A 23,443-nucleotide genomic window follows, 5' to 3' on the forward strand; every position below is an offset into this window, starting at 1 on the left:
GCAGCCCCCTAATAGTGAGAAGTTTGTCAAAGTTAATATGATCAGTTATTCACAACACTGTGATAATTGTTTTGTCTAGTCAAGCAGATCCCCATGTATCCTGTATGGTAGCTGTAAATTATCCTTTATGTGTGCATACTATATAATGCTTTTGAGCAGCAACCTCCAATGGTGTATCTGAAACAGATAGTGGCAATTTCATTGATATTCATAACATTGTTGAAACAATTGATTGTTGCTGTTTTATAGCTTGTGTATGGTTGACTAATGAAAGTCACTTGGGGTGCTTGTTGATGCATGTTAGTAAACAGTTATGTCATTCCACTCTGTCAGTCTCCTACTATCAATCATCCATTTTGAATTACCAAAATGAGTATCAGAGGAAAAAGGAAAAGCTAAATTTAGCAGAGGAGGGGTCAGGAAAAATACTCAGATTTTTTTTTTATATATAATCATTGGGTCCTTATCTGATTGAAAATTTCAGTATGGAAAGGTATTCTTCTGGCAAAGTAAAGGTATTCTTCTGGCAAAGTAAAGGTATTCTTCTGGCAAAGTAAAGGTATTCTTCTGGCAAAATAAAGGTATTGTTCTGGCAAGGTAAAGGTATTCTTCTTGCAAAGTAAAGGTATTCTTCTAGCAAAGTAAAGATATTCTTCTGGCAAAGTAAAGGTATTCTTCTTGCAAAGTAAAGGTATTCTTCTGGCAAAGTAAAGGTATTCTTCTTGCAAAGTAAAGGTATTCTTCTTGCAAAGTAAAGGTATTCTTCTGGCAAAGTAAAGATATTCTTCTAGCAAAGAAAAGATATTCTTCTGGCAAAGTAAAGATATTCTTCTGGCAAAGTAAAGGTATACCTTCTGGCAAAGTAAAGGTATTCTTCTGGCAGGGTAAAGGTATACCTCTTGCAAAGTAAAGGCATTCTTCTAGCACAGTAAAGGTATTCTTCTGGCAAAGTAAAGGTATTTTTCTGGCAAAGTAAAGGTATTCTTCTGGTAAAGTAAAGGCATTCTTCTAGCACAGTAAAGGTATACCTCTGGCAAAGTAAAGGTATTCTTCTGGCAAAGTAAAGGTATTCTTCTGGCAAAGTAAAGGTATTCTTCTGGCAGGGTAAAGGTATACCTCTGGCAAAGTAAAGGCATTCTTCTAGCACAGTAAAGGTATTCTTCTGGCACAGTAAAGGCATTCTTCTGGCACAGTAAAGGTATTCTTCTGGCAAAGTAAAGGTATTCTTCTGGCAGGGTAAAGGTATTCTTCTGGCAAAGTAAAGGTATTCTTCTGGCAAAGTAAAGGTATTCTTCTGGCAAAGTAAAGGCATTCTTCTGGCACAGTAAAGGTATACCTCTGGCAAAGTAAAGGTATTCTTCTAGCAAAGTAAAGGTATTCTTCTGGCAAAGTAAAGTTATTCTTCTAGCAAAATTACTCATTAATCCTGGTTCTCATTATTATTCAAAACTTGTATTTCCAATTCATTTAGATGTTTGTGATAGGGTACAGATGTAAACAGCCAGAGATAATTTTGGAATTAATTTCTTTGTAAAAGATGTAATTGACGGTCAATATACTCTTAAGTCTATTCATACATAAGAGCCATATTAAAGTCTGTAGGATGGTGTTGTATTAACAACGGTAACTACATTATATGGGCTGTAAAAATCCATATATATTTATTTTTGTTTACTTTAGTTCCAATACATGTATACTCGTTTATAATAAGCTACAGTATCAATACATCTATGATGTAATATGCAGATAAGTGTAAGCAGTGGATTTATGATGTAATATGCAGATAAGTGTAAGCAGTGGATTTAGAAGCATGAGAAATATTGTATTTTATCGACCAACTCCATCGTCTCATAGCCAGTTACTGATTGAAGCACATAATTATGTATGCATATGTCCTTGTGTGTATTAGCATGAATATTAGAAACATTTTATGGTCCGTTTACATTGTTTTACCAATATAGTGTTGGCTCTGCAGTCTCTTTGGCTCAATATTGGCGGGGAGTCTGTTTAAGCTGAACCAGATCGTACCGTACATAACGCCATAATGAATGATAGTTTCATTGGAAAGCTTTGTCAATAGCTGTCAAAATTCATGACTGTCTTCCGGCTATGTGAAAACTTACCAATTAGTGAAGAATACATAAAATATTGATTCAATGATGTAGCCTTAAATTTCCTCAAATATTCTTGAACTAGATTCGGCTAATTGCCATGGGGATGTGTGAATAGTCTATTTAAAGTAAACAGTGCTAATAAGGATATCAATTGTCAAGGTAATAATTAAACTGTGTCTATAAAGGATGGTGTGTTGTGTGGTGGGGACAGCATGGCCATGGAAACGATTCTCACAACAGGGAAGACACAGGCCGAGGACAAAAGTGTGATCAGGGTATTCAAAAATAAGAATGAAACTTCAAGACGTAGTAGGATCCTGTACTTATCCTCTTTGTGTCGGGACAAGTTGATTTACAACCTTTTTGACCTGTGTACAAGTGCTAGCTTTGCTGTAGATGCTGCGTTTGACTTTACATTATAATATGTTATTCTATGACATGTGGATACCATTCTAACACAGATCACCTTCACCAAATTAGGAAGTGACTTCAGCAGAATTGTAATCATATCACAGTGCTACCAAACAATTTAGAATTAGTGTACCAAGACCGTGGTTTCTTAAAAAGTGAAGGTAAGTTCTAAGTTTACTGTACCAAATTAGTGCTAGCATGTAGATACCAGCTAGTAAACATACAGGGAAAAGTTTGTATTTTCATTTCAAAATAGGAAAATATGATTATCAATTGCCGTGATATTTCAGATTGGTCTCAAAGATTAAGCTTCATTCAAATTTAAGCTAGAACTTCATTGTATGTTGAGGATTGCAGATAGTTTGGTATCTTAGATATCCTAGAGAAAGTTATCTACCATAGACATAGTTTCAAATTCAAAGGTCAAATTTAGGTATCAATGACAAAGTTTCATCACAAGGTTCAGAATCTGCAACTTTTTGTCAAAGCTTCAATACAACAAAATAAGGTCTTTGAATACTAGCTTACTTGCGAAGAAAGAGATTGGTGTTAAACGCAAAGCTTCATTTTAAGGTTAAAGTTTGGTTTCATCAGTAGCTCGCTTGCACTGTTATGTTCGGAAGATCTGTCTTAATTTCCATGGTCTAATTAGGTCTGAAAGCTTTTACTGGTATTTAATACTGATCTTAAAACATTATTGCAAGTACAAAGGTCATCAGCTTAGTGCCATTGTAAAGAACATGTTACAGATATACGTTTCTTAAAAAAAAAGGTTCCGATAGGGCGTAATGTCCAAATTCAAAATTTGGTCATTAAGAATATTAGTTGAATCGTATGATAGCAAGAAAATGAATTTGGTTGCCTGGACTTCCAAATTAAGTTTTGCTTACAGATATTTCCTTACACAGGCAAAGTTATATAGGCCCAGCTAAATTTAAGGTCACAAACTGGTCCCAGTAACATTGCTGCCTCCCTTCAAGGTAAAACAATAGGTCTCGGCAGACCTATTATGAGATGGGGTTGTTTTTTTGTTTTTTTTTCATAAGTTTCCTGCAATTTTATTCACATTCAGATTTCAACTGCAAAGTCAGAAGTTTCATTATGAATTTCATAACTTTGATGTAAATGTCATGCAAAGAGTGTTAGCTGGATTTTTTTTTTTTCATTATTATTATTTGTTCATTCACATTTTCATCAGACAGCAAGTCCTTCGTAAGTTTTAACCATTTTTTGGAAACCTGTAAGGTTAATTGATGTGATGTATGCATGTACTTGTTCATTTCTATTGAACCTTCTATTTGTATGGTATCTATCATACATCTGGATCACCATGGCCTTCGAGGAGGGGTGATGTCCAGTGTTATCTCGGTCATGGATATTGAAATCTATGTCATTTTTATATCCCATATCTTTTTTTCATTTTCCCCATTTAATGCTTTGGATCTCCATTTGTTTTGAAAGCTTGAAGTAAACAATATTTTCCTGTTCTTCCTATTGTAGATTAAGATGGTGATTTCAGTGTAGGCAGCTATAGTCCAACACGTAGGGATTCTGCAGATGTGTGTTGATGCTTGTGTTGGTTAAATGGGCCTGAGAATTAAGCAGAAATTTTAGAAATGATGAAAAATAAATGATTCTCTATCAAAAAGTCATAATTTGGTAGAATAGTCCATACTTTCATTGTGTATATGTAAGGAAGAGGCACGTTCTGATTTGAGTGTCAGACCTTCACATTGCTTCTCTAAATTCTTTTATGATCCGGAGTAAGAAATAGGTTTAGAATGTTGACCTCATTGTATTAATGAAAGTAAGTGAGTTTATGGCATGCTCCTCCAGAATATGGCTGCTTTATTTCACTAGCCTCCATAGAACAAAACTATCTATTGATTGACACCTAATTGAATGTGTCTGTAATTGCAGACTTCAACTCGTTTAAGACAGAACTCTGTGGTAGAGGTACTAATAACAGTGTTGTATAGTTTGTACTTTTGTATGGTAGAGCTCTTGTATGACTGTGAAGATGTTGATTATGTCCTCAGTTTCATAAACACCTGAGTTTGCGACTTGCCAGCAGTTGTTTTACCCTAGCTTAAGGTTAATTATCTAGGCTCCTAATGAAATGGATAGAAAAGTGATATGCTGCGAAACAAATTCATTTATGTCGACAGTTACATCACAGGGTAACAGATGATTTATATAAGTTAATTATTAACAGTGTACCAGACTTGTTCATGTAGCAGTATCAGAATAATACCACAAATTGTTAATTAATATAGCGAATTGTCCCCTTTTTACTTGCCAATTCCCCCCCCCCCCCCCCCCCCCCCCCCCCTCCCTAATTTTGTTATGTCATTGTTTTATTTATTGCCTAAGAATAGGATGCAATAGTGAAAATACTACTCAACAACACAGTTATAATAATATAGCTTTAACACTTGGTTTTAAGATGGAAGTCAGACATTTTTCTTCATTTTATTTTTAATCTAAGTGACATCTCAGAGTATTTAATTACCTATGATTACCTAATAAATTTTAAAGAGTTGCTTCCCTTTAGTAGTATATCTCACTTAATACCCAAATTTCTACATTGGCGTCTGACCTGTTATATGTTTGCTAGCCCAAAACACTCCGCACTAATGACTTTCCCAAATTATACATGCCTTATAGCTATCATGACTACCCAAACACATGCATCACAGCTAGTACAAATCCAGCATATCAACATAATATCAAATTATCCCATGAAGTAATGCTGTGCCAGAATTATCTTGTGGAAGGGAATGGGGTAACCGTGTATTTCAATAAGTAAACAGATTTAAAGTTTATCCTACATTTTTAAGTGTTTTGAAGTTCGTCCTTAACTTGTAAGTACTGTGTTACAATTTTTTTTTAATTTGAAAACAAAAATCTTGCCTAAACTGCCTGAGTGGATTAGAGATCAAAAACACACTGTACTGTAGTAATACAATACGGACACGCTACTGTAATGGGTGTACTTCTATAGATTACAATGAATTACACTATCTTAAGTTGTGTAAATAAATTAACAGTGAATTCTTTTCACCTATATCACTCTTGAGAAAATTCTATTAAAAGATTTAATTTTGAAAGAAAATTCTATAGAAGAATTTAATTTTGAAAGAAAATTCTGTAAATGAATTTGATTTTGAAAGGAAACTCTATAAAGAATTTAATTTTGATAGAAAATTTTATAAAAAAATTCATTTATATATCTAATATTAAAATAGAAAGGACTGATTGGTTATGCAATCAGTTATGTTTATAATTAATTAAACAGATTGTTATGCAGTCAAGGTAACACAACATACTGATGAGAAGTCATGTATTGAGTAGTATTTATAGCCATGTGTATGGTGATTCACACACATAGTAACATCTGTGAGTGTTTGATCCGTTCTTTATAATCAGTTATATATAATGACTTGTGATTGTGTATTGCTATAGACCAAGGCCTCTGTATGGGGCAGACAATTATAAACTACACAGTTAACCCCTCTCAAAGAATACAAATGTTCACCTATTTGACCTTCTGCTGACTTTAAAAACACTTTAAACATTAACAAGCATGTGCTCCTTATGTATGGGTATCTTACAACCCAGCTCTTTAAACACTGCCGTTTAAATGTGCAGTGGTCCTTTGTGTATAGTGTGGGTTGTAACTAGGGGATCCTGGTTAACCAGCCCTATAATACACCAATGTTCCAACACCTCCATGTCCTCTCTAGCTATTTGGGCTGGCGATTCAAACTTTATGGGCCGTGACCTTTGCACAAGGTATTGTTCAGAGATGTACATATTTTATTTCATAAAACAATGATTTGATACCTTATATTTTGGCTCATCTCTTTAACTTGTTTAATCACTCACAGAGTGACGCACTTGTACAATTTTATTAAACATTCAGAAGTTATTGCATGCTCCAAAACAAAGATAAATGTTTTGAAGTCAGTCATGTAGTTGTATTCTTGTAACCAATTATAAGTTAATAGGTTAACAAGCTCATAGTGCATTGTACATTGGAGTTTTTTTATAACATAGTTATAGATTTACTAGGCTAAAATACATTATAATATAAAACAAATGACATAATTTACACCTGTAATTTTCTAATTTGAAGTTTGCCTGATTTTTAGCAGCAAAATGTGGTGAATGGTTACAGTTATATGGCTAGATGTGAGGACACTGTTACAGACTTATAATTCTGGTATTAAAAAAGACAACATTTACTTAACTTGATAGCATAAATAAGTTTGAATTTTTGAACAAGGTATTTTCAAATTACTTGATTCTAAGAACATTATCTTTACCAAATAATAAGAACAATGTTTTACGGATTATTTTGTAAACAAATAATTTACATAAATGTGATAGAATACCTGATTCTGAAGTTAATCTATATGATTATAAGACCACAACCTTTACCTCATTACCAGAACCCTATCACCTGTTACAGAGATAATGGAGAAGACCTTTGACCTCTACAGAGGAACTACATGAAATGCTACCAACTAATTGAAGCACGGCAGTATAGTGCGACCTTTGACCTCTACGGTTACACTTCTTTACCTGAATGCTATCATTAAATACAGAACTGTTATATAATGTGACCTTTGACCTCTACAGCAAAAGTTCATTAAATAATACTAACTTAACCACAGTACTGCCCTGCTGTGACCTTTGACCTCTATAGCAGAAGTACATGATGTAACTACTAGCTATTCAGCTTTGCTTTGTTGAACCCTTTTATACGACCTCTGCAGCAGAAGCAGTAGTACAAAGCTATAATATTTGTATTCAATATCATTGTTATACTAAAATATTTACTCAAGCATACCACAAAGATACTATTATCACTAGAAAGTTGGGATGTGTATTCTCAATGACAGCCTTTTTAGGACAATATTGACAGCCATCTTCAAACCCATCCAAGCCATTTGAACTCTATTGTATCAATCACAAAAAAAGTTCCATATCTTACATATTTTGTTCACGAATAAATTCATTTGTTCTCAATATTTTTCCAATTGAGTTTGTGCTGTAAGTTTGTGTTGGGTTCCATCGTCCATGGTGATGGATAACACTTACGTGTCAACAATGAACAATCGCTTTTTCATAAAACTCAATAGATATTTCTATAAAAATGTTGTAAGTGTGGTTTTGACCAAACATACCCTGTGCCTATATTGATTGTGACGTCTGTGTGTTTAGTGGTCACGTTTGTTTTACTGTGTATTCAGTACAGCTTGTCTGTAATGTCCTAGTTTCTACTAAATAATTTACCAAGTACTAAATACACATAGATCTCAATGTTCTCAAAAGTGTATGTAACACTTTTGTTGTTCTATAACATAAATAAACACAATTGAATAAATATCTTGGCCAGGTATTTTACACCTCTGGATAGATGGCAGCTTACCTTTGAATCGGTTCTTCAAATAAAAGTGGAATTATTGATTATGGTTTTCATGTTTTGATTGTTATCCTCCAAGTTGGTAGCTGTTGGTCCATTGTTAGGGTGACAGGACATGTTGCCTTAGTTACAGTAAGGCATTAACTCTGTACGGGTGGCCACTTTCAACATGCAACAATAGCAGAAAGGCCACTATGTCTGAGGATTGGTGAGTACCAAAATGGTCAAGGACATTTTCATGAACCCATAAGCAAAAGTTGACCAATGGACTTTGCTTGTGTCAGCTGCCACAATAGGCTCTATCATGGTATAGAAGAGAGACTTTTGAAGTATTTGTATGGCTAGTAGAGATGAAAAAAGAGAGCGAATGATGGCATTTTTATCTTAGCGAGAACACTTACTGGATGTCACTGCTCGGTAGGGTGGAACAGGTTCTGTGTTTGAGGTATCACGTCACCAGTCATTGATAATGTGGGATGTGTACCTGTCAGAATAATGTGGATTTTATACCTCACTGACTGTATATTAGTGACAGGGAAGTAATCAGTTGGTCAAATCATGATGGAAAACATAGCAGGTCTAAACTGTCTCTGCTTGATTTTCATTTTTTTTTTTTTTTTTTTAAGTTTTCACAGAATATCAATTTTTGATGAAAGTGTTCACAGGCTGTCAGTGTTTGATGAAGGTATTCACAGAATGCCATGCATTTGATGAAATTGTTCACAGACAGCTATGTGTGTTAAAATGGAAGTGTTCATAGACAACTATCAATATTTGATGGAAGTGTTTATAGGCTATCAGTGTTTGATGGAAGTGTTGACATGCTGTCAATGTTTGTTGGAAGTGTTCACATGCTGTCAGTGTTTGATGGAAGTGTTCACATGCTGTCTGTGTTTGATGGAAGTGTTCAAAGGCTGTTGATGGAGCTATTGAAATGCTGTCAGTGTTTGAAGTTTTCACATGTTGTCAGTGTTTGTTGGAAGTGTTCACATGCTGTCTGTCACTGATGGAAGTGTTCACATGCTGTCAATGTTTGATGGAAGTGTTCACATGCTGTCACTGATGGAAGTGTTCACATGCCGTCAATGTTTGATGGAAGTGTTGACATGCTGTCAGTGTTTGAAGTGTTGACATGCTGTCAATGTTTGATGGAAGTGTTTATAGGCTGTCAGTGTTTGATGGAAGTGTTGACATGCTGTCTGTGTTTGAAGTGTTGACATGCTGTCAATGTTTGATGGAAGTGTTCACATGCTGTCAATGTTTGATGGAAGTGTTGACATGCTGTCTGTGTTTGAAGTGTTGACATGCTGTCAGTGATGGAAGTGTTCACATGCTGTCAATGTTTGATGGAAATGTTGACATGCTGTCAATGTTTGAAGTGTTAACATGCTGTCAATGTTTGAAGTGTTGACATGCTGTTAATGTTTGATGGAAGTGTTCACATGCTGTCAATGTTTGAAGTGTTGACATGCTGTTAATGTTTGATGGAAGTGTTGACATGCCGTCAATGTTTAATGGAAGTGTTTATAGGCTGTCAGTGTTTGATGGAAGTGTTGACATGCTGTCTATGTTTAATGGAAGTGTTGACATGCTGTCTGTGTTTGATGAAAATGTTTATAGGCTGGCAGTGTTTGATGGAAGTTCTCATAGTCAGCTGTCGGATCCGTATTAATACTCTTTGTTTTCTCCACTGGTTTTAGTTTTTTAATCAATTTTTCTTTTGTCAGAGCAAGCTAGCAAATGTTAAGTGTTGGCGTACGATTCTAGCTACAGTTATGAACAATTGCTGGTTTGGTGTCTGAAGGATTTGCGCAATTCCTGGCGAATTTCCGTGTGTTGTTCATTGTAGTCATATCATTCTGACAAGTTCAGTGTCCAGTTTTACAAAAGACGGTTTGTTGTAAATGTCATTGTTTTGTAAATTTTGAAATGAATAATGCAAATGAAACAAATTAAACATCTAGCCATAATGATCCTACAGGGATCTAGCTGTCTTGGAATGTTGATTTTCTTTCTCAGCACACCACACAGTGATATGTTGGTTATGTTAGTTTAACAGTGAAACTACAGTATTAAATTTTCTCGAAAGCCAATTCTATTTCATAAAAATTCCATTCATCAGGTCTAAAAATAATCAAAAACACTGTTTTTAAAGACTCATCGTAATGAAGTAGTTCTTTGCAGAAAGTCGGTCTGATGATGCTCATTATTTGACAAATGGAAAGCCTCAAGATGTTTTATACACTCTAATGCTATGGCAGTGTTGCTAAATTTACTGCATTGTTTATCCATGATGAGACATGCTTCAGTAATGGGATAAACATCATGATACAAGTGAATTTTATCAAAACATCTGTTGGAATAGAATCTCAGAATTTACATTCACACTCCCAAGAGTCAAGGCTTAATTGATACTAATGCAGTTGAGGAAATATATGTTATAAGATATCAGAGTTATGTTTTTTTAAGGTGACGTTCATGTAGCAATTATGCGTAAATGTTCTATCCTGACCCAACATATATCTATAGGCAGAATTTTACAGACTATTTATCATCTAATTTTTCTTTCCTTGCAGGTTTCTAGTTTATCAGGGGAGGTAATAAATCAACCATGGCGACCTACAGCCACTATAGTCACTACAGCAATGGTTTTGTGGTCGAGTTCGTGGAAAACGGCTCTGAACCTTGTTCAAGTTACATCCTTCTACCTGCTGAAAATCTCTGGTCGAAGGGACTCCGAGGATTCCTCTATATCCTAGCAATCGCATATATATTTCTGGGCGTTGCTATAGCATCGGATATCTTTATGACAAGTATAGAAGTGATCACGAGTAAAAAGAAAAAAGTAGTGTCGTGGGATGAAGAAAAACAAGTCAAGGTGGAAAGGGAGGTGCTGATTTGGAACGAAACGGTTGCCAACTTAACACTCATGGCGCTCGGAAGTAGTGCACCGGAAATATTATTAGCTGTTATTGAAACAGCAAAGAATTTAGGAGTTCAAAATATTGAGGATTCTTTAGGAACTTTTACAATTATAGGAAGTGCTGCTTTTAATCTACTCATAATTACTAGTATATGTATAGTAAGTGTTCCTTCTCCTTCTGTGAAAAATATCCGAGAGTTCGGTGTGTTCATATTAACAGCAGCGTGGTCCCTCTGGGCCTATATATGGATGTTACTAGTAGTTCAGTATATTACCCCCGGAGTCATAGATCCATGGGAGGCATGGGTCACCCTCGGCTACATGCCCTTATTTGTCATTGTGGCATACTGTCAGGATAGCGGCTGGTGGTGCAAGAAAAAGAAAATCACATCGGAAGAAGACCCATCTGATGAGGTAAGGACTTTTTATCATCTCATTATCGTTACTTTTTGCTATTGTTTCAAGGAACTTATTTCATTATGAACATGAGAAATTTTATTGTTATTATGAATTCATCAAATCAAATCTAAAATCTGCAATTGACATACTTCATTACAGTACTGCCAGTTGATATCTGTGATCAAAGGTGATTTGAAAAGTATATTTTAAAATGTGTATAACTGTAAATAAATCAAATGGATGATGATAGAGTGTTTCTGCAAAATACAGGAATTGAACCAGAAACTGTCCAGTAAACACTAAATGGCAATTTTGATAACATGTAATATAAAAAAAAGACTGGCATAAATATACAGTGTGGCTTCCTGGATTAAAAGCTCAATGTAGATATCACTATCTATGAAAATGAGGAATACAAGGAATATAGCCAATACTGGGATAGGCTCTTAAGTAAGGCGTCCATGCTGAGATTCTGGTGATTTACGGTATATATAAGAATTCCTTATAAAATATTCACAATGCAGCCTGATATATTGTATAGGCATAACATTCCTTTGTATTTTGGACAAGTTTACAAAAATATACTTTTGAAAGGGCCTTATAGACTATACTGCGCACAGTGTCTATTGTCTGCATGCATCTGTCAACAACTGCTTCTGAACAAAATTTCAAATGAAGAGATATACTCAGGTCATGATATAGGAAAAGAATTGGCTGCAGTATTGGATCCTGTCTCTGTATTCTAGTGAAATGAGTATATACAAATTCCTGGGAAATGAATATTCAGCCAGAATTGGATCTCATAGTGGTAGTGTCACTTCCCCTTTAAGTGAATCCCAGGATAATAACATGGAAATGGTTAAGATCCCTTTCTTATAATTAAATAAACTGAATACATAGTGGTAGACGAGAAAAACTCATCACTTTAGCCTAGGTGTGGCAGTCTCAGCCAACAAGCTTATTTAGAATACAATCTGTTATCAGGCAAGCAATACAGGACCTCTGGGCCTCTTGTTTAATATGTTTTAAATGCCTGTGATCGATTTGTTCTACAAGCTCTTTAGGTTGACTGTACTGAAAAACTTCTGCTTCAGTATTTTTCTTGCCAAAAGTCTATTTTAGAGCACTTTAAATGTCATAGAATTTTTAACTGTAATAAAAATGTCACCTTGATGAGGTAAATGCTCAAGGAAAATTGAATTGATTTGTAATTAGTTTTGATAACAATTAAATGGTACAACATGATATATTACAGGTAAGAATCCCAGTAAAAAGTCAACCAATATCTTTTCACAAACCAAAAAGGCCTAATATCATGTTCAGCTGGTAATTTCCAGGGATGGAATCCCACAAAGTTTGTGAAAAGAAATTACCTTGACACATATTCATAGTCACAGGGGTGAAGTTTGTTCAAACATTGAAACAACTTATTAATTCACTGAAAACAGAATTGGGCCTAGTATCATTTTGATTACCTGCATGAGTACACCTGTCATAACACTCTATTTTTAACAACCAGTTTAGCAATACTGGAGTTCACTATATTGGCGGAGAAGTTGTAGATCACAGCAGTTCATATCACAATGCTATTTGCATGTGTCGTATATTATTACTCGTAATTAATATTCGTGATCTGTTCAAGCCCTGCGAATTAGCCAAAATATAATTCCTCTAAAATAAAACTATATAGAGTGTTTTAAAAATGTGTCGCACTATCTTCATTACAATACCTCTTGTCTAGGTGAACCTGACCTACCATTCTACTATTGCATTAGTGACTGTATGCATCATTAATGATCATTATCATGTAGGGTCGTAAACCTTTAATTTTCCTGTCTTGTTTGATTTTTTCAGCTAATTTCTTTTAAGAAAAAATCAGTGTTATATCTTGTTTGTATGTAATGGGAATCTCTTTGAATTCAGGCCATGCAGAACTGTTAGCTTAAGTGCATGATTTTCTTGAATTTTGTTACGAATTGTTGTTGAGAATTTAAAATTACGCAAAAAAAAAAAAACAAAAAAATTCAACTAGGACAACAACTTTTGTGTTAAGATTGAATTTTAATTATCACAAAATAATATAAGTTGTGTGTATGTATCAAATTGAAGCTAACAAATCTGGAGTAGAATCTGACCTATGCTAAGTACAATACCTATGTCATACAGATATTCTTATCATACCCCAGAGGTTTTTTTTGTTGTTAATTGATTTATCATTGTTTAAAAATTTAGAATTTAAATTCTTGTTTGATTATTTTAACAATTAAAATTTAAATTCCTATCTAGAACAATCTATGGGTTTGAATTAATTCTAATAGTTAATGACTAAAACCAGTCTAACTAGGCCTTAAAATGAGTTTATATGTGTCTGGATATCTACATGTACTAGAGATATAAGATGTGTACTGGATGAGATATGTCTGTGTGTAGTCAGGCTTACAGACCTCTGATACAATCACACTATAAATGGTGTCTCATAGACATGTTATTGTCTCTCAGTCATTTCATTACATAGAACAATAAACATTCATCCGATGTAACAGCCATTCTATATTCCTGCTCTTTAGATGTAAAATCAGGTGGGCTTATAAATACTCTACCAGTTCTGATACAGCATCAGGTGGACTTATAAATACTCTACCAGTTCTGATACAGCATCAGGTGGACTTATAAATACTCTACCAGTTCTGATACAGCATCAGGTGGACTTATAAATACTCTTATAAATTAAACTAGAATGTTTTCAGGCACAAACTCACAATTGTAGTTTAATACATCATAGAGGTCATGAACTTGGTTTCCCCAGATTAAATACTTTATAGAGGTCATGAACTTGGTTTCTCAAGATTGAATATATCATAGAGGTCATGAACTTGGGTTTCCCCAGCTTGAATACATCATAGAGGTCATGAACTTGGTTTCCCCAGATTGAATACATCATAGAGGTCATACTTGGTTTCCCCGGATTGAATACATCATAGAGGTCATGAATTTGGTTTCTTTGTTTGCCCAGATTGAATACATCATAGAGGTCATGAACTTTGGGTGTCTTAGGTTGAACAAAACATTGAATCTATACAAAATATGATCAGTTGAACCAATTAAAAATGGAGTATTTTGCAACATTTAAAAGATATCATTACATTATTTTTCATGTACACAGGCTAAAAGTATATTGTTAGAAACCAATATCTGAACATATTGGACAAAAGTGTCTTTGAACATTTTTGTTTATAGGCCGATTTTGATATAACTTTGCACACTGAAAAGACATTGAAAAAGATATTTGTTTAAAGTTACTTTTGATTTTATGTTGTATTGTTTTCGTTTTCATAACTTGTCTGTAAGAAAGCAAAAATTATTCACAACATGGAATTTTTGCAATACCATTTTGATAATTCTTTGTTATGTGTATATTTTTGAAGGAACACTAAGTGTCATGGGAAATTTGGTTTTGTGTTTAATTTTAATTTCTTCGAACATGTGCACCTGTAAAATACCTAAGTTAACTCTAGATAAAAAATTTTCAACTCACAAAATTGAAATTCATCTGTTATTGAAGTCAGGGTATTTGATAGAAAAAAGCTGAAAATAGAAATAATTCATAATAAGATTTAACGTTGCAAACTCCATTATGTCACACTAATATCACTCCATTATGTCACACTACTGTAAAATATTACAAACTTCCATAATAAAGGTTATAGGTTTAATGTGATGATACAGTAATATCTCTACAGTATACACATTCTGAATAACTGAAACATTCCCCATACATTAGCTTGAGCTTATCAGATATCAGAGGAGTTTAACATCTATTTTTCACAGAAAAAAAAGAAAAACACTCTAAAACCTCCAGAAATTACTTCATAATTTGATGGTTTCCAGGTATGATGTGTTTGTAAACTGTGTCCTACTTATACCGAGATAGATTGACTTCAGCTGCTGGCAGTAACGTGTGTATGTGTTTACTCTCCGTCTCTTCCTGATTTTCTTTCTGCGATAGAATTGGCAATATTCTTTGTGTTATACTGTATTTATATTCCTATTGCAGAGTAAAAGAGGATGTTATGCCAGCTATTTTTGTTTTTAATAGTGTTATGTAATTGTATTTGTATACTGCAGTGATAAATGTAATTTATCTTATACCTGTAATGTGAAATTTGTAGCTATAGATAGTATTTTTTGCCTAAAACCACATGACTCAACAGAACTGAGAAAAAAAGTGAAAGCTAGCTAATTATGTTCCCATCAACATGTTACTTACACAGACGGTCCATACAGACAATTAAAAGTTTCCAAGCCTTTCATTCTGGCACCAATCACTTAAGTTTCTAACAATTAACAATTTGGGGAAGGTCTTGACTGTCAGATATTGGTTTCTAACAATTACCAAGTCGGGGAAGGTCTTGACTTGTGAGTGGGCGAAGATCACAATCATATTTACCCTTGATGATGCTCTTTGGTTTATTTCATAACTTTCCTTAGGGATTTATGTGTCAATGTTAGGAATCGACAAAATATGGATTATATATAATATATACATTCAAAAGATCTTATCTATTGAACTAGCGACAAAATCTTTGATGAAATCACCTGTTTCCACACAAAATATTTTTTGGAGGAAAAAAGAAGTATTTTATATAGTTATTTTTCTGAAAAGACTATTTCATTAAAGTATCTAGATTATCTAATTGATATAAAAACTATTAACTGGAAGCATGCATTACTTTTTAGTTGATTTTTAAACAAGTGCAGCTGTATTTTGTCTGCGCTGCAGTTGTCATGACAGTAAGGAAACAAAGTTCCCTTGTTGACACGTAATGCTGGAAATGACTAACTAAAAAAAACATGTTGTTGATAACCATCCCAACAAAGAAAGTGTTTACATGAGACAGGTGGGATGTCTTAAATCCTGACATGTAGGAAGTGGGGGAGAAATAAGTCACTATAAAAACATACTTATAAACATGACATAGTAAACAGTTTAGGAGAGGTCAGAGAAATAGGTATACAAATCAGAAAGGTGAGTCTGGGTGTAGTGATGTGGAAGCATGTAGGGTACGGCCATTGTTATGTTTGTCGGAACATTCACCTATGTATTGGCGTGGAAGATATAACATCCCTACAATCGGGGTATCTTATTCATATGAGTTTACCTCTTGACAATAAACCTTCACCAAGGTCTTCAGGGTCCTGTATAACAAAATCTATGTAACTTATATATCCTCACATTTTGAGTCTAAGAGGCCCCACTCCCCTGTGGGTTAATGTGTGGGGCTTTTTATATAATTTGGCAATGTGTACTAGACAATATTATAAAGTACAAATATTATACCCACAGAATCCTATACTCATTTGAATATGGCATATTAAGTACAGATCCATCTTCAGAATGCTACTCATTTAAATATGGTATCAATACACAATAGCCTACAGAATCCTATGTGGCATATGTCATACAGACCAGCTCACACCTTCAGAATTTTACTCATTCTAGTATGACATGAAGTTGTACAGACTTTGGAGAATTTTGAACATTTTCTCCAAAATGTTTATAAACTGTAAAGATAGAATGTGCTATAGACCTATACCAGTTTGTGAATAGAAGGCCATAGAACTTGGCACTAATTACATAACTGCCAATGGTATTCTGTTCACAGCTGGAAGTTCATGAAACAAGGGAATGCTTGACTTCTCCGCAGTTTTAATGTGCTAAGTTGTGGAACTTTCACTTAAAATAGTGCAGTCATTGTCAGGTAAACTAAAATAACGAAGGCACTGGTCTGGGTGTATACAAGGCACTCCAAAGATGTTTTATTATCCTGGCTGTGCAACAGAAATACATAACAATATAAATATATATGAAACTGACCAAAGGGATTCAGGCCTATTCAGTGAAACCTAAGTATCATGTAGTTGTTATTGTGACAGGCATGTGACAGTTTTGCTAACGATATCTGTCTGCACTAGTGATGGATCCAGGTATGAGGTATCAACATCAGTTGTCATAGTAACACACATGACAGTTTTGCTTAAGATATAATATTGGTTGCCATAGTAATTTTATACACAATTACTTTGCTGATAGGGAAATCAACATCAGTTGTCATAGCGCTATATAGTATTAGTAAGATGATTGTGATTCCATAATTGATAGAGTTATAAACATCAGTTGTCATAGTAACATGAAAGCGATTCTATAATTGATCGAATTATAAACATCAGTTGTCATAGTAACAATGTGATTCTATAATTGATAGAGTTATAAACATCAGTTGTCATAGTAACATTAATGTGACTATATGATTGATAGAGTTATCAACATCAGTTGTCATAGTAACATGAAAGTGATTCTATAATTGATAGAATTATAAATATCAGTTGTCATAGTAACATGAATGTGATTCTATGATTGATAGAGTTATAAACATCAGTTGTCATAGTAACATGAAAGCGATTCTATAATTGATCGAATTATAAACATCAGTTGTCATAGTAACAATGTGATTCTATGATTGATAGAGTTATAAACATCAGTTGTCATAGTAACATTAATGTGACTATATGATTGATAGAGTTATCAACATCAGTTGTCATAGTAACATGAAAGTGATTCTATAATTGATAGAATTATAAATATCAGTTGTCATAGTAACATGAATGTGATTCTATGATTGATAGAGTTATAAACATCAGTTGTCATAGTAACATTAATGTGACTATATGATTGATAGAATTAAAAGTTGTCATAGTAACATTAAAGTGACTATATGATTGATAGAGTTATCAACATCAGTTGTCATAGTAACATGAAAGTGATTCTATAATTGATAGAATTATAAACATCAGTTGTCATAGTAACATGAATGTGACTATGATTGATAGAGATATATCAGTGCAATAGATCAAGATTTTATAATTTTGCTGACACATAAAGCTAGGAGATGCAATCAAGATTTAGTCATATTAAAAATCTTAAAAATTTAAACAATCTATTCAGAAGTTTTAAGGAATAATAGTACTACCTTAACTTATAAACCACTATGTACATTTTATTTTGATAAGTGTCCTGTATAATACATATAAACCATGATGTTTTATTCTAATATTCTTCATGTATACAAATGTTGGTTCTTATGTTGTAGACTAAAAATCTAATAAAGTGCTTTTATGACCTGAATATATATGTCTGTTCCATATAGGTGTATGAATGTATATTTCAATATCTATATCTTAAGTAGTGACAGAAATTATCTGCTTTGAAGTGGGACAAGTATCTTCAGTACATAGAGGCCTTTGAAACAATAAGCTATCTTTATCTATAGGTATAGGAGTACGAGCTGTAAATATATATGTGTGTCTGACTGTATACTACATAGAAATCATGTAACTGTCTGTTTAAATTCAACTTGTGATATTTTTGATCTTGAAAAGTATATATGCTTGACCTAAACTGAAATTAACACTTATTCTACCCTTTATTAAAAACTTTTATTTTGAATAAAAATTCCTGATGTTTTGTCAAGGTGGATTTGCATTGGAAGGTTTTATCATTCCTTTAAACATCAGGCACAAAATATCACAATTTAGGAAAGCTTTTACAAGTTCTCAGATTCTATATTTTGATGACGCTGTCGGAAAAGTTCAAGTAAAGTGTGAAAATTAATTAAAGCTTTTAAACAAGGTGGAATTCAAAACAAAGGTTTGTGTGTTTTCCTCTCACTGCCTGCTAAAAGTTAATGGGTTTAGAAAGTTTAATTGACATATATACATATATAGATAGATAAATAGATATTTGGGCTAGTTCAACACAGTAATTCTCACAGACAGAAGATTTTTGTCAATGCGATAAAGATTTTCTTTCTTTTTTAAAGATTTGAGATTGAAGTAATTGTAGTACACATTATATACACTATGTATTTTGCATCAATAAAACATTAACCGTTGTGAATCACTTGATACATCAAAGATTATTATATCATAATTATATTGTTTTAATTGTTCTTAAAATCAAGTTAATTGGCCTATGATAAATGTGTTGACTGAGATATAAGGTTTATGTGAGATAGGTAGCTATAGATGTCCGCCACTGTTTACATTGTTTGTTTCTCCCCAATCAGGTGCACGCAGGCAAATAAACAGAGGATCTAGTTACTATAGTACCCGTGAACTCGTCAGTAGTAAAAGTTTTAAGTTACCCTTGTTTCAATTGTTTCAACTGTCAGCAATGTTGTAACAGTTTTAACACGGCCGATATGCGTAGATACATACAACAGTTAATGCTAATTTGAAAAAAAATAGATGAACCATTTCTATTGGTCAAATGGAGAAGTCAACTGAATCACCTAGGTGGATTGGTAAAAACAATGAGTAGCTGATTAAAGCCTCACAACATAGCTTTGGTTGTATGTTTGGCTAGGAATGGATACCGATCTCTGTCAATTTAATTACATGGTATTAGATGTTTATCATAATACAATAGATTGAATAGGCTAACAGTTGCGTGGTATGCACCCTTTGTATTCTAACTGTTCGGGTCTGTGTATCCATGCTGTTAATGGTAGGAATTAGGACTTAGAGAAGAATTGTTTGGCATGGTGCGTCACCTCCATACCATCTATAACCTTTATGTTCCACCTGGATAATCAATGTCTTTAGGACAATCAAACTGATATAATATCAAGTTTACATTCAAAACATCAAAACCATGGTACAATGATTACAATTAATACCAGAATATACAGAGCTGGCCTTACGTAAATCTGGTTACAGTGACGGTACTAGGGTGGCAAAAACTGCTCCGATGTTTCTCTCAAGTACACACTAAATACTTTTCCTGCTCAGAACCATTTCTAGTCCGAGCCGAGAGTGCAGTTTTCTCTAAAATGGAGCTGTGTAGATAAACAAACCAATCACCAGTTGATAGAGAGAGCAGTGTGGAATGGAACCTTCCTACTTGAATACTCACTGATATTCCAGAGTTACCTGTTAAGCAACTGCCACCATGACTTTCTTCAAGCGGACGGATTATGAGGATGGCTATATAGTGGAATATTTATCCAGCAACAGTAGTGAAGTTTGCAAAAGCAGAATTTCACTACCAGCTGACAACCTTTGGAGCGATGGGGTCCGAGGGTTTCTTTACTTGTTGGCCATGGCCTACATTTTCTTAGGTATTGCTGTCGCTTCAGATATTTTTATGAATAGTATAGAAATTATGACTAGTAAAAAGAGAACTGTTATAAGATATGATCCCGAAAAGGGTGAAGCTCATGAAGTGAAAATTTTAGTATGGAATGAGACAGTAGCAAATTTAACTTTAATGGCTTTAGGTTCAAGTGCCCCAGAAATTCTACTAGCTGTTATAGAAACAGCTACAAATCTGGGGGAAGATATAGGGGACTCTTTAGGAACATTTACAATCTTGGGAAGTGCTGCATTTAATTTACTGGTCATTTCATCTGTGTGTATAGTCAGTCTGGAACCTGGGCAGACAAAGCATATTAAGGAGTTTGGTGTGTTCCTCATGACTGCAACATGGTCTTTATGGGCCTATGTATGGATGCTGCTTGTTGTGCAATACATTTCTCCTGGAGTCATAGATCCATGGGAGGCATGGGTCACTCTAGGATACATGCCTGTGTTTGTGGTCTTGGCCTACTGTCAGGATAATGGATGGTGGCTATCAAGATGCAAGAAGGACTCACAAGTTGAGGACTCGCATGCAGTAAGTAATGGTTTCTGAGACACTAGGCGAAGCATTAAGATATGTTCTCTTCCTGATCAATTTGTTACCTTTTCATCAGTTCATGAAAGTAAAATTGAAAAAGTCCTAGATATTCAATCCTTTGGTTGCTGATCAAAACAAATATTCTGTTTGATAAATTAAAAAAAAAAAAGCTTATAACCATATGAAAAGTTCAAGAGATAATGGTACAGGGACCGTTTTTTTTTTTTTTTTTTTTTTTTTGTATGTAATGAATGGTCCATATTTGGTTCTTACTAGAATTTGGTCTATGATATTCAATGGGCCATTTTATGGTGATGACCATCTTGAAACTCTTGTTATTGTTATTTCTATTAAACCCATAGTTACTTTCAGGGAAGATTTCCATTAATAAGTTGAATATGTTCAACAAATGATTTTACCTGTAATTCAGAGGATAGTACACATAGACATAAAAGATACAGTCAATACTTGACAATAACATTACAGCACAACTAGGTCTGATAAACAATGGTCTAATAATACAACAACCCTGTCAAAAGTCTAATAATACAACACCTGTAATAATACAACACCTGTGTCAATAGTCTCATTATACAATAACTGTGTCAATAGTCTCATAATACAACAACCCTGTCAATAGTCACATAATACAATACCTGTATAAATACAACACCTGTGTCAATAGTCTCATTATACAACACCTGTGTCAATAGTCTCATTATACAACACCTGTGTCAATAGTCTCATAATACAACAACCCTGTCAATAGTCTCAGAATACAACAACTGTGTCAATAGTCTCATAATACAACAACTCTGTTTATGGTCTCATAATACAACAACCCTGTCAATATAGTCCCAGAATCCAACACCTTTATCAATACAAAACCTGTGTCAATAGTCTCATAATACAACACCTGTGTCAATAGTCTCATAATACAACACCTGTGTCAATAGTCTCATAATACAGCAACCATGTCAATAGTCTCATAATACAACAACCCTGTCAATAGTCTTATAATACAATACCTGTGTCAATAGTCTCATAATACAATAACTGTGTCAATAGTCTCATAATGCAATAACTGTGTCAATAGTCTCAGAATTCAACAACTCTGTTTATGGTCTCATAATACAACAACTGTGTCAATAGTCTCATAATACAACAACCGTGTCAATATAGTCGCAGAATACAACAACTGTGTCAATAGTCTCTTAATACAACAACCCTGTCAATAGTCTCATAATACAACAACTGTTTCAATAGTCTTATAATACAACAACTGTGTCAATAGTCTCAGAATACAACAACTGTGTCAATAGTCTCATAATACAACAACTGTGTCAATAGTCTCATAATACAACAACTCTGTTTATGGTCTCATAATACAATAACTGTGTCAATAGTCTTATATTACAACAACCCTGTCAATAGTCTCATAATACAACACCTGTGTCAATAGTCTCATAATACAACACCTGTGTCAATAGTCTTATAACACAACAACCTTGTCAATAGTCTCATAAAACAACAACCCTGTCAATAGTCTCATAATTCAACAACCCTGTCAATAGTCTTATAATACAACAACTCAGTCAATAGTCTTATAACACAACAACCCTGTCAATAGTCTCATAATACAACAACCCTGTCAATAGTCTCATAATACAACAACCCTGTCAATAGTCTCGTAATACAACAACCCTCATAATAGTCTCATAATACAACAACCCTCAAAATAGTCTCATAATACAACAACCTTGTCAATAGTCTCATAAAACAACAACCCTGTCAATAGTCTCATAATTCAACAACCCTGTCAATAGTCTTATAATACAACAACTCAGTCAATAGTCTTATAACACAACAACCCTGTCAATAGTCTCATAATACAACAACCCTGTCAATAGTCTCAGAATACAACAACCCTGTCAATAGTCTCATAATACAACAACCCTGTCAATAGTCTCGTAATACAACAACCCTCAAAATAGTCTCATAATACAACAACCCTCAAAATAGTCTCATAATACAACAACCCTGTCAATAGTCTCATAACACAACAACCCTGTCAATAGTCTCATAATACAACAACCCTGTCAATAGTCTCATAACACAACAACCCTGTCAATAGTCTTATAACACAACAACCCTGTCAATATTCTCATAATACAACAACTCTGTCAATAGTCTCATAATACAACAACTCTGTTTATGGTCTCATAATACAATAACTGTGTCAATAGTCTTATAATACAACAACTCAGTCAATAGTCTTATAACACAACAACCCTGTCAATAGTCTCATAATACAACAACCCTGTCAATAGTCTCATAATACAACAACCCTGTCAATAGTCTCAGAATACAACAACCCTCATAATAGTCTCATAATACAACAACCCTCAAAATAGTCTCATAAAACAACAACC

General features: G+C 33.9%; 1 protein-coding gene across 1 annotated transcript in view; it reads left to right on the forward strand.

Moving 5' to 3' along the window:
- LOC117334499 (sodium/calcium exchanger 1-like) overlaps window positions 1-23,443 on the forward strand; it is a 185,966-nt gene that overhangs the window by 96,498 nt on the left and 66,025 nt on the right. Inside the window, exon 5 of the mRNA XM_033894155.1 lies at window positions 10,533-11,293. Coding sequence (XP_033750046.1) covers window positions 10,568-11,293 — 726 coding nt within the window. The 5' untranslated portion in view covers window positions 10,533-10,567. The remainder of the gene's footprint in view (window positions 1-10,532; window positions 11,294-23,443) is intronic.

The sequence above is a fragment of the Pecten maximus genome, chromosome 9 (genome assembly GCF_902652985.1).
Source record: "Pecten maximus chromosome 9, xPecMax1.1, whole genome shotgun sequence".
Taxonomy (NCBI): Eukaryota; Metazoa; Mollusca; class Bivalvia; order Pectinida; family Pectinidae; genus Pecten; species Pecten maximus.